The sequence below is a fragment of the Rattus norvegicus genome, chromosome 4, assembly GCF_036323735.1.
Source record: "Rattus norvegicus strain BN/NHsdMcwi chromosome 4, GRCr8, whole genome shotgun sequence".
NCBI lineage: Eukaryota > Metazoa > Chordata > Mammalia > Rodentia > Muridae > Rattus > Rattus norvegicus.
In genome coordinates, this window is record NC_086022.1 from 58,284,351 (window position 1) to 58,301,312 (window position 16,962).

Here is a 16,962-nt window from a genome sequence, read left to right on the forward strand (position 1 = left end):
CTGTTGAAAGTGCAGCTGCATAATCTTAGTCGGTCCCCACACACCTGCCATTCTGCACCTGCGTCTGCTCTGTGCCTCATTTTCTCAATAGCAGGGCCCTGTTGCTTTCTCCAGCTGCCCAGGAACCAGTAGAGAGACTAAAGGAACTGTTTATTGCAGCTATGCCTGGTTCATGCTGAAACACCATATTCCTTAGTGTGGCCGAAAAGAGTGAGAGGTGTCAGAGAGTTAGCACTTCTCATCCTCTCTTTGTTTGATTTATAACCTTTTTGTTGAGATTATTTTCCCTTCTAAGTCATCTTCCATAACTATCATCACAATCGGGTAGTTCTTTCTATTGTTTAAAGTAGTCTGAGTTCTGTGCCTCCTCCCTGTCATGCAGACTTCTGCTCATCCAGAGCCCTGGCATGTGAGAGGGAGATGGATTCCTGGTGCGATGCCCTAGGGCTTGGATCATGACATGGTGCTTCCAGCAGGACCAGCAAGCGTCAAATGGTGCCTCTCCATGGACACTATCCATGTCCCTAATTTGAAGCATTTTCAGCATTCTATAAAGGCATTTATTTGCTCATTTTTACGAGGCACACTTTAACTGAACTGGATGGCCTTGTGCTTATATAATAACGAGAGCGCAGATCTGTGTTAAATGCTGTAACAGACATTAAGCACATTATCCCAACTAATCCTCAAAGAGCCTGCAGTCTAACTAGAAAGGAAGATGAGAACATGAAGCAACGCAGATTGGTCTGTTGCCATTTATAGTTCCGTTCTAAACTTAGTGGTAACACACACACGTACAGGGACACACAAACTCTGAGACTACCATTTCAGAGGAGTTCATAGACACTTCATGGATATAAAATATAGTTCACCCCACACCTAGCTTTATCCTTAGAATTACTGATAGAGTAGCTTTTTCTCTTTTTTTTAAGCAGAATTTTTTGTTTGTTTGGGTTTTCTTCGTTGTAATTTATAGCATAGTTTTATGTAGCCCAGGCTGACCTCAGACTTGCTGCATGGCCGAGGATGGCTCAGAATATCCAAATCTACTGCCACCTCCCAAATGGTAAAATTGCAGGCCTGAGTCACCTTGCTGAGCTCTACTGTGTGTTATGACGTGGTTTGACAGTGGCTGCAGACGTTTATTTGTCTGTCTATACACATGAACGGGCTACCCTCAGAACGAGCTACCCTCAGAACGGGCTACCCTCAGAAGCCAGAAGAGGTTGTTGGATCTGCAGGAGCTAGAGTTAGAGGTCGAATTGAGCCATCTGACTTGAGTGGTAAAAACTGAACTCTGGTCTTCCTCAAAAGCAATAAGTGACTTTAACCACTGAGTCACTTCCTTGGCTCTCAAGTATATGGCTGCTCTTTTCATGTTGTAGCAAAGAACGTGGACGGGCAGATGCGGTGAGAGAAGCAAAGCTCTAGGGGATGCATATAATTCAAAACAGATGTAGAGTGCACCAATGTTATGTTTTATGTTTTAAAAAAGAGAGCCAAGAATATGTTTTGTAGAGTACAGGTGTGGTGAGGTGGGAAAGTTACCCCCAGGGGCCCATGCTGAGGCATCCCTTAGCCCTGAGGTACCAGCCATATAATGGCTTTAGTATACAGTAGAGTTTATTTAGGGCATGGGAAGGGAAGTTGAGAAGGGAGCAGAGGCAAAGAGGGGAGGGGAAAGGAGAGGAGAAGTCAGCCAAGAACACATGGAGAGAGGGGAAGTGGGTAGAGAGAAAAGGGAGTTAGGGAGTCAGGGAGAGTAAGAGGCAAGGAGGGGCCAAACAGCCCCTTTTGTTGTAAAGCAGGCCTACCTATGTTACCAGTTAACTGTTGGTGGAGCCTCGAAGAAGTGCTAGCATAGAGTACCTAAGAAGAAATGCTAGCATAGCGTACCTAAGGAAAAGTGGACTCAATTCAGCTAAAGGCTGTGGTTTTGACTCTTATGCTAGCATAGAGTACCTAAGGAAAAGTGGACTCAACTCAGCTAAAGGCTGTGGTTTGCAATCAGAGGCAGATATGAACTGGGACCACATGGTAGGTACTTATGAAAGTAAAGTGTAAGGAATAAAAATTTTTCTTTGTATGGTAAGGGTGCATTAACTGAGCGTACACCACTACTACCCTAGCATACGTGAAGTCCTAGGTTTGGTTGCTACTGCCGTCGTCATCAGCAGCAACAGAATCCCATCCACTTTCTGTTTGGCCTTTATTTGGAACCTAAGCAGGGAAATAAAATGATGAAGGGTCATGGTGGTGATTTACAATAAGGAATCAGTTAGTAAGCAGCATCAAAATTGGCTGGTAAATTTATTTTAAATTTTTGTATAGTTATCTTGGGCTAGACTCTGAATCCAGAGAGTTATAAAAGGACACAGTGAGCACCATGAAGAAAGAGGAAAGTGCTGCATGTAGCAGATGAAACAAGCAGAACCGAGGGACATCTCGGTACCCGATGACCAGAGATAGAAGATGCTGGTGCCGAGGCAGTCAGGCGTCTAGACTTTGTGTCCTTTCTTGACCATCATCTCCCCGCTCTGTGTCCTTTCTATCAAATGCAGTTTTTTCTCTCCATTATATTATTGTCTTAGAACTTTTTATGTATGAAAGCAGCCTCTTTGCAAATCTGCAAAAAGCTACTGCTCTCTAGGAAAATTCATGTAAACACTCCGTAGTTTTTGGTCCCCTGGCTAATTGGTAGATGTTTCTAGTATCTTTGCTGAAGCTCCTGTTATACCTAAAGTAAGACTTCATCATGTGGCAGCTATTATCTGATCTCAATAAAAATCAAAAAGGTTTATTGAAAAGTTTGTAAATTAACAAAACTGTTCAGAGTAACAGTCCACTATCCCTAATTGGCAGCACAGTGGTTGCTTTAGGATAGGCCTGTTAATTGGCCCAGTGTAGATGTACCAACCTCTGCCTTAGTGAGGCCTCATTCTTGGAAGTTGTTAGGGTGCAGTATAGCACACAAAACCTAAGAGTGGCCCGCATGGAAACTGTCTTCTACACTGTAGCACCCAGCAGTCTGACTGGGCCAGGGAGAACCCTAGAAAGCTGTTTTCATCCCTCTTCTGCTCGTCTCCCTTTCTTGTATCTGGCTATATACCAACTCCTCCTGGCCAGTGGCAGCTTTTGTCCATTCTTGACACTGTTGGCGTTTCTGGCTCCATACTGCTACATCTCAGAGAATGAAGCTTTGGAGAGGAACAGGCTGTGTTCTACCCCACAGCTTCCCTGGCTGGTCTCTACACCCAGCTTCCCATGCTGAGGCTATACCTATCGAGGGGAAGCAGAAGAACTTCAGAAGAAAAGAGTTTGATTCACTGCCTAACAGAAAGGGATATAGAGCCAGAGCCATGTTTATAGCCTGTAGGGCAAGATCCCCTGGAGCAGTGTCAGTGTGCCCTGTGGCACCCAGGTATTTGTGGTTGCAGTCGTGCCTTTGACCTACCTACCAGTATCCAATACACAGTATTTCCTGAGATAACTGGGGAGAGCAACACCGAGAAGTGCCTTCGGGACAGCACACATGGCTTTCAGCCAAGCGTGGCTCTTTTTGACTTCATGCCTGTAGTTGGTCCTGGTGTCTGTCCTTATAGACATAAAGTATGGATGTTTACAGCTTGGCAAAGGATGTAGGTTTGGCCCAACTCAGATTCACAAATCCCTCTTGCTTAGTGACTTCCTGAATGTCACCTGAATAGTTAACTACCGTCATGCTGGTCAAGTTAGTCTTGAGCTCCTGGGCTTCACCTCCCTGGTAACTGGGAATGCCAGCCCAGGCCTTGATATCACAAATGAATAGGGATCTGGGACATGGGGTTCTGCCTCAAACATTCTTGCTTCACTGGATGCATAATGCTGTTACTGGTCTTTAGTATAAGTAAAAATATTCATATGAATAATAATTTGGAACTGGCTATGCTATCAACTTTGGAAAAAAGAATTTCAATTTACTGTGCTTAATTGACACCAAACAGAAAATGACAACGATATTGGTCCAGAAACATTTAGAACATGGGGTTGGGGATTTAGCTCAGTGGTAGAGCGCTTGCTAGGCCCTGGGTTCAGTCCCCAGCTCCGAAAAAAAGAAAAAAGAAAAAAAAAAAAAAAGAAACATTTAGAACTTTTTCTGTTTGTGCAGGGATAGCACACTTCATGTACACCTTCACTGTTAGCTTTTGAACGTGCTAAACTTGATCTAATTTAACCATCATAGCTTAAGTATAAAACAACCTATCTGAAGATTTTTCAGTATAAATGCCCTGATGCAAGGCAGCACGTGAGATTCCGGTTTAGGAACAAAGCAGAGCACATCTTGTTACTAGGACTTGGTTTTAAAGAACTATCTTGTTTTCAGTGTTACGTCTACATTGGTGTTCACATTTTCTATTTTCACCTCGCTAGCTGCTTGCTTCTCCCTGGTTAAGTCCTGGGTCTGGGGTCACAGAAAGAAACAGAATCGGAGCTTTCTCTATACTTCACTACTTTTTGCCTGGCCTTCTAATTTACGCGAGAGTCCTTTGTGTTTTTCTTCATGTATGAGTTGTTTTCTAGTCAGGGAAGTCTACCTGTTCAGCAGCTCTTTAACATGAACCTACCTGCTCAGAGGGCATATTTACTTATTTTGATGGTTCTTCAAATACCTGGGCCCTGGTGAACATTGAGAAAGCTCAGAGCCCTCTTGTGTTCTGGGGTGAGGTGCACCCAGGTAGGAGTCAGTGTACCAGGCTTTTTAATAGCTGATTCACTAAATTTATAGTGGCCAAATCTGGAGTCTGTTGTTGGTAGCAGACGTTGTAAAAATGGGGCTTTAAGAAGTAGAAGAGACTCATTTATGGCTTCTAGTTTCTGTCTCAACCTTCATGTTCTGACAGTTGCAAATCCTAAGAACTAAGCACATCCTTCCTAGGCAGTTAGCCCTAGTCAGTGACCATCAGCAGAGTCCTGAGGGGTAACAGACTAATTGTGGTGCCTCCCCACCCCGCATCCATTTGCAGTTGAATCCAACTGAAGAGTAACCTTGGCATTCAAGGAACTGTGAAATGCCTTCCGAGTTACAGGTCAGATCAGAGTGTGCTTATGAGTCTTTTTTTTCTTGCTAACTAGCTATAGAATTAGCTATATAGCTTAGTTTAGAATAGAAAGTAGACTGTCGTATGACTACCTAGAGGTATAAGGACCAGTCTACAGGAATCTAGAGGCTAGTGTGACAGATCTGTAGGTCAAAGTCTGTAGCAACAGGTTGCTTTCTCCACCAACTAAAAGATGTCAATGAAGGAACAGAGGTTTAAGAGAAGTCTTGGGGCGTTCCAATTGAGCCAGCATATAATATGGAGCAAGTTGTATGTCTACTCTTGGGTTATTAGTCTCTTTAGGCTCAAACAGAAGTGCAAGAATTTACAAGAGCTTAAAGGAAAAACCACACAGTAGGCAAACTCTAATTCTTGCCGCTACCCAGAGGAGGTGAATGGAAAAGGTAAGCCAAAGAGGTCAGCCCAGTAGCTGGAGTTGAGCCTTAAAAAAAGAATAAGGAATCCCAAAGCAGTAGGGAGTTTCAAAGCATACTTGGGCTCTGGATAGTATCCAAAAGCAAATGAAAGGAAAAAACAAATAGTTAAGTGTTTCTTAGTCAGGACTCAGTAGGTCAAACAGACCCTGCCAAACCCCTTGGCAGCTCCTAAGGATTACACTAGAGGATGGAAATACTAGAAAGGAAAAGTCCTTTATCCTAAGGTGAACCTGCCTCCTGGGGGGGTGGCCCCCTAGTCTGATGTTTGACCTGCCCAATTGAATTAAGTCTCAGAAGGAAACAGGGCATATTTCCTAGAGCTAGATCCCGTTCCTTACTATAGCATATGCTATAACATGATGTAACCTGAGTTCTGTTCCTTGGACCTACATGGGAGGAGAAGAAAGCCTACTTCCCAAACTGCCGTTTGACCTGTGAAGGCATACATGCACATGCTCACACTAACATGTTAAATACATAAGAATAATGTTTTTAAATAGGTATCTATATACCTCAAATAGGGAAGATACCACAAACCACAGAAAGACTGTTGCTTAAGTCTACTTTGGTAAACCTTTTAGGTTATTGGGGTTGTTTACAGGAGCCATTCACAAACAGCCACACCACCAGAATTCCCCAGTGCAGACTTACAGCACTATACTTGCTCCGAGGATGCTTTACCACTCAGAGTCCCCCTAGGATCTGCTCACTGGAGGAAACAGCCATACCAAAAAAGGGACGCTTTGGTCTGTTGTTTTTGAAAAGCATTTCAAGTCAGACAGATGAGTGACAGGTGACCTGGAATGACAGAGGGGCTCACTGAATTGTCAAAGCACCAGCTGCACGTAAAAAGTGTGGCTATGCTAAGTGGTACTGAGCAGTGCCTCCCTGACTTGGTTTGTTGAGGTTAGGTTAAAGACTTGACACTGAGAATAACCTCTTCAGAGAGGCACTGCCACCACTTCAGTATAGGCCCAAGGAGGAAGTGTGACCAAGGGTTCATGCACATCTCTTTCTGGTCCTGTTCTACCAACTTCCTTTAGAACACAGAAACCCTACAAAGGCTAGAGTAGGGACCTCTTGGGACCTCTACTGTGCTGAAGTCTAAAGCTAACAGAATGTACCCACATGGGCCTTCTCTAGAAGTGGAAGGGCTCAATAATTTAACCAACCAGCTCTCTCTCCACCATGGCTCTTCCTGCATCACCAGTGACCATGCCCAATTGTGATGGGTAGTTGAGAGGTGGAAGATTGGTACCAACAACTAACTCATGGCCAAATATGTGAGTTCATGAGTTAGTTGTGAAATCCTGTTGTTACCACCTCACAACTAATTTGGAATCAAGTTTACTATTGGTTATATAATACTCGCCCCACCCACCCATGGCTTTTCTATACAATATTGCTTCATTCCAGGCAATTTATCTTTTTACCTGGGAGGAACTTATTTCCATTAGAATTGGAACACTAGCTACATATTTTGCATTTAAAATGTTTCATGTGATTAAGCACTGAAACATTATTACTTGTGCTTCTTAAGAGTGTGAGCTTCCAACTGATTCTTCTTTTGTGCCCAGAACAATGCCTTTAATTTGGAAACAAGTAAGGGAGTTCTCTGATTACCAGGCACTCAGTTAGCTGAGACTGGCAGCCAAGTCCTAGTGACTGGGCTGGACAGAAGAGCAGTTTACAATCCTTCAGCGACTGCACCTCACAGTCTGGCTGCTCGTGGTGTACACCGTGGCTTGAGTAGTGGCACATCCCATGTCAACAATCCGTGTTCCTTTCCCCACACCCCCAGCCCCAGACGCTTCCCTGGTATGGCTTTTATCTTCATGGGTTTTCCTCTTTTACCCTTACAGAGCGATTAAGAATGGCAAAGGATTGCACAGCAAGAAGGAAGTGCCCATCCACCGAGTTGCAGACATTTCTGGGGTGAGTTGTGGCCTTGAATCCTACTGTGGGCTCAGCCTCCAAGAGCCAGTGTGTTTCTTACTCCTAAAGGACTCTGCTTATCTGTTTTCTGTAGCTTTGTGCTTTTCAAGCCCTATATGAGTTTTCCAGGGTATTTTTAAGGCATGTGTAGTAATTCTGGTTTACACTGTGGATAAGGTTAATTTAAAGCTCCCATTCTGTTTCTTTACCTGAGCTGTCTCTATAATGCTTCCTCATTATTAACTGTTAATGAGTTTAGAAGATACTGTATATTTCCTCATTGTACTGAAGTAAAATTAGCTCTCTGGGTTTTGGGGTTTTTTTTTTTTCCCCCTCTCTCTCTGGGTTTAATACCTATTTTATTCTGTGAATGAGAACTCTTCATGTTAAAAGGTTAAGTGTAGGTTATAAGAGAAGTCTAAGAATTACTTGTGACTTCTTAATGAGTTCGTCTTCACAGTTTTTCTATAACTGGAACAGAACGGAGGAATATGTGACCGTCCTTAGAGATAATAAATAAAGACAGTATATAAAAGAATCAATGACAAATACTTCTCCCAACAGGCTCTGTCCCTAGCAACAGTTTGCAGCAAAGACTTGCCCTTGCTAAGATCTCTTCTGACTGAGCGGTGTTCTGCTCGTTGAGGATTTCCTCCAAAAATACTTAGTGACTGCCTACTGTGTGTAGGAACTATTCTAGGTGCTATAAATATAACAAGACAGGATGGAACGGGAGAGGGAGAGGGAGAGGGAGAGGGAGAGAGAGAGAGAGAGAGAGAGAGAGAGAGAGAGAGAGAGAGAGAGAGAGCGCGCCCTACATTCAAGCGAGAACAAGATCAAACAGTGCCTGTGAAGAAAAGCACTGCCAGCTAAGGGGAGGAGGCAAATGCCAGTGTCGATTCCACTCTTATGACCAGGGAAGGCACCCAGGATGCACAACTTCTGCACAAAGGCCAAGCAGGGTTTGGTGTGTGCCATAGGTGAGGTGGACCACATTGCATCAAGAACTGAAGGAAAAGGGACCAGTGATTCTTTGCATAGACACACAAGGAATGAGCCTTGAACCTCAAGATGGCAATACCAGTGTAAACAAATTATTCCATTGCTCAGCCTGGGCCCAAGCAGAGACGAACTTGAGTGCAGTGTTTTCTCCTTATATCCTGTTTACATGCCTGGTCATGGCCTTTCCCTCTTGCTCCTATTGTAGTTTATGAAAGTCTGTCTGGTTAAATCCCCCATGTGTGGGTGTCCACATACCCCAATAGAAACAGTGGGACTAAGTCGAGCTTTTCTTTGAATATAGCTAGTTAGCCTAGGCGGCAGATTAAACAGGGTTGCCTACGTCCCATGACCTAGGAGTCAGTCTCAAGGGTGGGGTCTCTTGTCCTTAGGTGAGATGTGGTGAGATGCTTGTTTTTGTGGCTTAGAATCTTGAGAAGAAACTTTCTGGTAATGGCCATTCAGCCCTTAGTGTGTGCAGTGCGTCTGCTAAGGCTATTGTTGCCCCCCAGCATGTGGCTATTCAGCCTGTTTTCTCTGTGGCTTAGCCCGCTGAGTTATCCTGTTATACATGTTATTAATTTCTAAAGGTATGTGCTGTGGTATTCTCAACAATATTCTCCGTAATGTTCTTTTGCTGACAAGGTTGGTATAATCATGAGGCATAATTTTGGTATAATTTGGGGGACTGTTCAGCTCCAGGGAAAGAAAATGTTATAAATACTTGTTTTGTAAAACACAATTGAGGCTCCTGTACAAGTGGACCATCTGCCTGTGGAAATGTTTATGTAAAACTGACACTCTAGGATCTTTCCAGAGCTGAATGAAACCTTTGGAAACGATGTCATTTAAAATGGAAAACAAATTTTAAACAAATTAAGTAAATCACACTAGTATGAGCTGCACCGCACCCCCCCCCACCCCCCAATAATAAAAAGAACACCTTGAAGATATGCTCTCCTCGTAGCTCAAGGTCACATTTTGGCTCCTGATTTGTCCTGGCAGTGAAATCCTAAGGAAGTTAGTAGAGTAGAGGTGTGCTGCCATGGTTGTCCTCTTAGGACCTCTGAGGACAGAGTCAGGAAATCTGTAGCACTGTCTTAGACACTGTCTCTCACCCTTCTGGTTTTTCGAGGCGTTTCTTAACCCTTTCATTGCTAGCGTAGATGTCAGTCATGCTTGTGCAAACTTGCCTTCATTTTTATCATTATCATGATTGATATTACTATTCCTAACCCACAGACTCATCCTTAAACCCTGGCTCATTTTTGTACCTATTTTTATTCTCTTTTCTGTGTGGAAAAAAAAATGCTTTGCTCTTAAGTTATTTAAAAATAAATGCCAGTTAAATGTCCCTTCGTGACCACATAAATAAGAGAGGGAAGCTTGAGCAGGTGGAAGACTGGAAGCTATTCAATTTAAATAGATGTCAGGTATGACCTTGTCTGCCTGGATCACAAATTAGTCAGCTAAGACTGCAATTTTTTGTGCCCCATGTAATAGAAGAGGTTTGTCTTCCCCTTCTCCCCTCCCTGTCCCTCCATCACAGTGTTGAGTATGGGTTGGGTGCCCTTGTGCCATTTAAGTGAGATGTATGGGCTTTCTGCTCCCTAGAGCATGCTGGCAATTTTGCTGTCTGAGGGACAGGTAAGCATATAGGGTCATGGGCAAGCAGTGTGCAGCTGATGGAAAATGGACCCCTAGTAATGACAGTGTAATGTACACATATAATAGCTTCATAAAAGATTCTTAATCTCTCTTAAATTTTCAGCTGTGTCTCACCACCACCACCACCCCCATTGCCCCATACTGACTCTCCCTATAGTTTCAGGTCATGATAAATGGAAGATTTTGTTGAGCTGACAGTGTATGCACTATGATGCCAAAATAATTTACTGTGAACTATTATTTATGCCTAATTCTTCCCTCTATTCTCCTCCCACCACAGTGCATATCTCTAGAAAAAAAAAAAAGATAGGAATAAATATACACTCTGTCTTCTAAAGACACTCAAGAAATGTTCTCTGCTGAAGATGTCCTGTCAGGACTGTGAGGCAAATAGCCTATGCGTTTTGTCCCGAGTTGACTGCATCTCGCTTTAGAAGTTAAGTTTGTACCCGTTCTTCATACCTCTTCTCTTGGGTTTTCATGAAGCTAAGGGTAGAAGATATGTTAGAAGATTTTTCATATGGCGATTTAGCAAAAGCAGTATCTTCTTGGTAGGATTCCTGATGGGAAGTAAGAATCTAGGCCTGGGAGAGATGTGTGGACGTCTTAGGAAGTAAGACTCTAGCCTGGTGTATTCTAAGAAGCAGGTCTTTGTTTATGAATGACAGGTATGTTTAGCATTAGGTTGAGTCTTAACAGATTACCTACGTCATACCAATTAATTGGACTCTTTTTACCAAAGTGCTAAAAAAATTGACCCATCTGTATCTTTTGCATTTATTTTCAGAGTGACTTCTAAGGAAGAAAAAATGCTCACCGCTGGGCTAATAACTTAGGTCCTAAAGAAATGATTGGTTAGTTGGCAGAGGCAAGAGGATCACCCAGTGAGTTCAGCCAGCCTGGTCTACATAGTGAGTTCCAGGCCAGCCAGGGCTACAGAGTGAGACAGTGCCTCGTACACAAGAAGTGGCAAGCTTCTTTTTTTTCTCATTTTTCCAGGTATAGAGTGTGGGCTTTTTGAACACAAGCCATATACTTTTCTGTAATCTGATTTTCTTTTGGGGTAAGATACCCTGAAATAAATCCACACAAACTTGACAGGCATGGTTCTAGATCTTTTTTGTTTGAAGGGCGGTTCTATGATGAGTGCTCCATTCACGCATCTACGGCTCGGTTGTCAGGGAGTTTAGTTGTTCCCGATCCTGCCTGTCCTATCCTTGCTACTATAGAAAAGTTGGGCTTTACATGTCAGTAGAATATAAGGCCATTCTTTATCTTAGGTGTATTATTGTTTTTCCCTCAGCCTATTCTGCAGTAAATACAGTGTTTTATAGATAGAGTATAAAACGGGAAACAAAATAGGACTGGTGCATGGCTAACTTTTGTTCTGGTAGATGAGACAAATCAATTATGATTCAAAAGCAGCGAGAGAGTGCAAGTTTCCCACTCCTTGGGGCAGCCAGTGCTGCTAGTGCACATTGCTCCCCTGCCTCCGTCTCTTCCTCTCCCATCTGTGCAGCAGAAGCTATAATGATCGGGTGTGTGTGTGTGAGACTTCCTCTCCTGTCAGCTCTGGTCTCTTTGTTCTGATGCTTGAGGAATTTTAATGACTGTGTGTTGTTGATTGCAGACACAAAGAGTGGTCAGAGCCTGTGCCCAAAACCCTCTTCAGCCATGTTTCCTCTAGCTATGCTGCTGGGCTCCATGTTTGCTGTCCTGAGCAAACATAAGAAGAGCTACTTGACTGTCTGGTCCATGTTCTCTCGGGCAAGCATGTTGTGCTCCATGTGTCAGAGTTGGAGCTGTGATCAGAATCTGTGGTGGTAACAGTGTTTGTGTCCCCTGGGCCCTTTCTGGACCCTATGCTTCGTTTGACAGCTTTTCCTTACTTAAGAGAAGATACTGCGTTCGCTGTTCTCTTCTGTCTTGAAGCGGTTGGACTGCAGTATGCAGCTAATTGACTTGGATTCTCTCCACACAAAAAAACATGCCCCAGAGCTCTGCAGCACTCCGAATCTCTAATGGCAGGGGACTGCTAGATTAGCAAGCTGCAGAGAAGGTCTGAGGCGTTCAGTTTTATTTTGTTTTAAAACAGGAGCTCACTGTATAGTCCAGTCTGGCCTCGCCATCCTCCTCCTCCAACAAGACTGCTGAGATTATATGCATGTGCTACCATGGAGGTTCTCTGTCTTACTGTTTCCGTGGTCTGTCTTCCTTCCTCCCTCCCTTCCTTCCTTCCTTCCTTCCTTTCCTCTCCTTCCACTTCCTCTTTCATTTCCCTTCCTCGAACCCCACCCCACCATCTCTGTAGAAAAGTTCAATGTCATCAAGAAGACATTGATTGTGGCAGAAAGTCTGAGTTAGTCCGTTGCCCTTACCCTTGTGGTTTGAGGGAGGAGGGAGGATTGGCCTCTAGAGTTCTGTGGCTAATCCTTTTTTTTCTTCCCTTCATCAAGGTGCCCAGAATTGCAGGAACATCACTGTCTTCTTCCAAATAAATCAGTGAGAACTTTCCCAGGATTATATTTCAGCCTTGACTACAGTCAGTGGTGGTTATGTTTAAGTACTTCTTAGAGAGTTTTAATACATTTTTTGACTGAGTTGTATTTCTTTTGTGTTCTTTGTACAATGTAGGGCACCAAATTTAGGACATGGTCTCTGGCTTTTATTTAGTTTTGAGTATCAAGAAAATTGTTCAAGACTTTGAAATAAGCAGGAAGATTACTGAGTGTACTTTCTATAGACTGACTACTGGACACAGCCTTGTAAACTCTTTTGTGGTGATGCAATTCTGTGAGCTTTGCTTTGTGGATTTGCCTAGTCTGTTTTTCACCTTTGTTGTTTGAGAAGATGGCTCATGAAGGGCTGATGTGAGTCACATCCTGAAAACAGGTCCTTTAGAGACACAGCTGATCTGTGCTCTGAGAGAAATGTGTTCAGATTTGACATGTCACTCTATATTTTCATAAAGTAAGACTTAGGATGTTTTCATCAGCATTCCTAGTGACTCTGTCTGCTTCTTACTTTCCTCTCAGTCTTTCCCTCATCAATAAATGGGTTAAAATGAAGCTCTAAAGTGTCTGACTCCATAATGCTTGTTTGGACTGTCATTTTGTTCACTGGGAGATTTACCAGGTTGCGGCGGGGGGTGGGGGTGGTTTCTAGAGATCACAGACAAGGAAGGCCAAGTCTTCTGCCACTGAACTCAGTCTCGGGCCTTGGGATATTTGAGACAGGGTCTTACTTGGTGGCCCAGGCTACCTTGAATTATGGCATCCTCTTGCCTCTCTCCTTAGCAATGGAATGTATAGGCTGATTCCATTATGCCTGCCATTCATTGGCCTTCTTTTGTTGGTAGAACAGTTAAGATTAGGGGTAAGAAGTCTGGACACTGACAGCAAGGTGCAGTATCTTGGCCATTGATTGGGTGTGTCCTGGCTCTGCTGCTTGATACCGCTGAAGAAATGCTGAGTCAAGTGACTTGCCTGAAACGTAGGTCACCATTAGAGGCAGGACACTTTGCTGCCTCTTATGAGGAAGACCTTTTTATCTCTGTGTACTCATGAATCTTGATGATGTCTTTCTGTCGTGAATTGTGATATTGAAAAGTTCTCTGCCACCATAAATAGACAAACAGACATAATTTTTGCCATGTTCCCTCTGATTTCTTGTTTAACTGTGACTTTACATAGGAGTACATGTGGATGAACTCCATGGCACTGGTGTCTGTCCAAGTTTGTTGTCTTGGTGTGATAAATACCATGACCAAAAAAACTTAGGAAAGGCTTTAGTTCATCTTGTAGCTTACAGTCTATAATGAAAGCACTTCAGAGTAACTAGAGGCAGGAACTGAAGCAGAGACCATAGAGGAATGTAGCTCTCTGTCGTGCTTTTCATGGCTCCATCACCGTGGTGGTTTGGTTTTAATAGAACCCGAGATAACCCGTCCACAGGTGGCACAGTCCCCAGTGAGTTATTCTCCAACCCCAGCAGCCTTAGCTATCATTAATCAGGAAAAAGCACCAACACAGATTTGTCTGTCGGTCAACCCCTAATAAAGGAATTTTCTCAATTCAGGTTTCTTCTTTGGAGATGGCTCTGGCTTGTGTCAAGTTGACAGCAAACTTAACCAGCACAGGCCCCTAGATCCCATTTCAGTAAACAAAGCCATAACCTTTCTTTTGTTCAAAGAAAGTAGCAAGGAAATGGAAAGAGACCAGGGCCATTTTTCTGAACCAGATGTTTTTTCTTTGCAAAGAGAAGTGCTTCAACACATAGATTCTGCTGTTACTGGTTCATACTCTCTCACTCTCCCATTCTCTGAACACATGGCTATTGCTCTGTCGTTCTACTTCAGGAATCAGGAGTGCTTAAATGAGCCCAACAAGGCAAAAGCAAATGAATAGAAGGGTATTTTGAAGCCATTCACTAAGTTCCTGGTTCCTGAGCTGCATTGTGTGGCTGGGTTGTCTGATGTATCTTTCCCAAGTCCACAGTGATGTGGTGAGCCCTGAAGTTTCCTGCACTGCCCCCGCTGCATCTGCTTTGTCATCAGAACTACTTAGCCCTAGAATGAACCCATTTTGTCCTGTGGCTATTGCTTATGTAAACATTTCAAAGTAAGTCATTTTACTAACGTAGACATTCTGCTCGCTTGTATTGTAAGCCTTTATTTAGCATGTTTCTAACATATTCCCTACAGACTCTGTCGCACAGAATTTTGGAAACTCTGCAATGTTGACATCCAGATATTCTTGAATTAGAGCTCGGGGGACCTTTGAAATGGCCAGTAGTTATATGGCTCTCTTCTTCAGGATGTGGTATTTTAAGGAGGAAATTGGAGATTTCTGACACAATATTGGGTTTGGAAGGACATAAGCTGCTAGTGAAGTTTCTAATCTGGAGAAGACCTGTGCTATCTGTGCGCTGCTGTAGAGAGTGTGGATGCCTCCCTCATGGTCAACCAGGCCTGGTTACTTTCTGTTGTGTCATGTTTACCTAGCCCACAGTTTAGTGTTCTCAGATAAAGGACTTTCCTGCATTCCCTCTTTATCCCATTTAGAGGACGCACTCTTCTTTGAGTGCTGTCTCCTCCCCTTGGGACCAGGCTTTCTGCCTCCTGTGTTTATGTCCTTCGCATACGTCCTGTCCTCTGCTGTTTGTGAGCATTGACACAGTCCCATTACTGTGATCTTGTATGTGTTGATAAATAGGTACTTTTTCAACTTGTTTAGAGGTATTCTCTTTATTAGCTTCTAATTCCCTAAGGGGAATGAATTGCTTTTATATTTATTTACAGTGCCTTACTTAGATTTGATATGCTAAGTAACACACCTCAGGGAGTGAGCTTATATTTGGAAAAAACTAATGTTGGCTCTGCAAGGTCAGAGTTAACTACAGTTAGCCAATTAGGCAGGTGTGTAAGAGATGCACGGAAGTAGTGTGTGCTTGTGGAGTGGAGTCAGATGAGCAGCATAGGCTCTTGTCTCAGATCATTGAAATTCAAGTCAGAACTCCGTTACTTACACTTAGTCACCCTGAAGAGATTATTAATGTTTCTGTTAGCTTTCCAATCTGTAAAATGGGTGTGATGGTGATGCTTGCTTTCTTGGATTATGGTGTGATTTTATGAATTAATAAATACATATATTCTGAACAATTGGCAGAACAAAAGCTCAACTAAGAGTGGTTAATACCTTGTGTTGATTGTTATTACTAAGTTACTTAACTATCTATCTAGCACACAGGAAGTCTTCTGTGAGTGACACACGTCATTATCTGTAGTATTTATGTTTCAAACTCCTTTTCCCATTCAAGTTCAAAATCACTCCTCCTCGAGCTCTTTTACCATTGCCTTATCTCTTTCTGATGATGCATGTGTTTCCTTGTGGGCTTTTCCCCCATGCATTTCTCATGTAAAATCAATGAGTGAACAACTAAACTGTATGTGTTTGATAAGAGCTTTTTAAATGCCAGACACGGCACTGCATATCAAGGATTAAACCAGACAAATGTATTCTTTATGGACATACATAGTTGGTTATATAATTGTTATGGGATTGGAGCAGAGTCCGGTGAGAGTACATACTAATGATCACAGTTTTTTCAGCATGGCCTGACAAGGGAGTGGTGTCTGGAGCTAGAGTTGTGGCCATGGAAGCAGAAAGGCAAGTGGAATGTAGATCAGGGAAGGGACTAGGAGAACTAGATAGGAGATGAGGGGACAGGGCAGGAGAGTTAAGTCAGCGGCCATGCAGGAACAATGTGGAGAAGGTCACAAAGAACTCTTTGTGGAAATATTCTTTTTCCCATGTGATAGACTTTGGCAGAGTAGATTTGAGAATAAAATTAGGAATTTCTAAACATGTTAATATTAAGCATGCATGAGCCATTCAGTGGTTTCTAAACCAGTGGTTTGAAGTGTTGGATCCATAGATGTGTATGTGTATAATTGCCTCAAATCCTTTTTAAGATTTCACCATTATTATGATGATTTATAATATGCATGAGTGGGTGCTACATAAATATGGAAGTCATAGGGCAACTTTTTGGAGTTCTCTCCTATAATGGATTCTGGGAATTGAATTAACCAATGAGTAATCTCCTCATTTCCGAGTGTGAGTGTGTGTGCGTGTGTGCGTGTGTGTGTGTGTGTGTGTGTGTGTGTGTGTGTGTGTGTGTGTGAGATGTGTGAAATATATCACAAACATTTGAGGCAGGGTCTCATTACATAGCCCTGTTTGGCCTGGAACTTGCTATGTAGACCAGGCTGGCCTGGAATCACAGACTTCTGCCTGCCTCTGCCTCCAGAGCACTAAGATTGAAGATACACATTGCAATACCTT

The 16,962-nt window shown here is 43.0% G+C and overlaps 1 protein-coding gene across 2 annotated transcripts in view; it reads left to right on the plus strand.

Moving 5' to 3' along the window:
• Positions 1 to 16,962, plus strand: part of Snd1 (staphylococcal nuclease and tudor domain containing 1) — a 399,238-nt gene that overhangs the window by 223,662 nt on the left and 158,614 nt on the right. For both annotated transcript variants that reach the window (NM_022694.2, XM_039108324.2), the window contains exon 14: positions 7,378 to 7,450. In NM_022694.2, coding sequence (NP_073185.2) covers positions 7,378 to 7,450 — 73 coding nt within the window. The remainder of the gene's footprint in view (positions 1 to 7,377; positions 7,451 to 16,962) is intronic.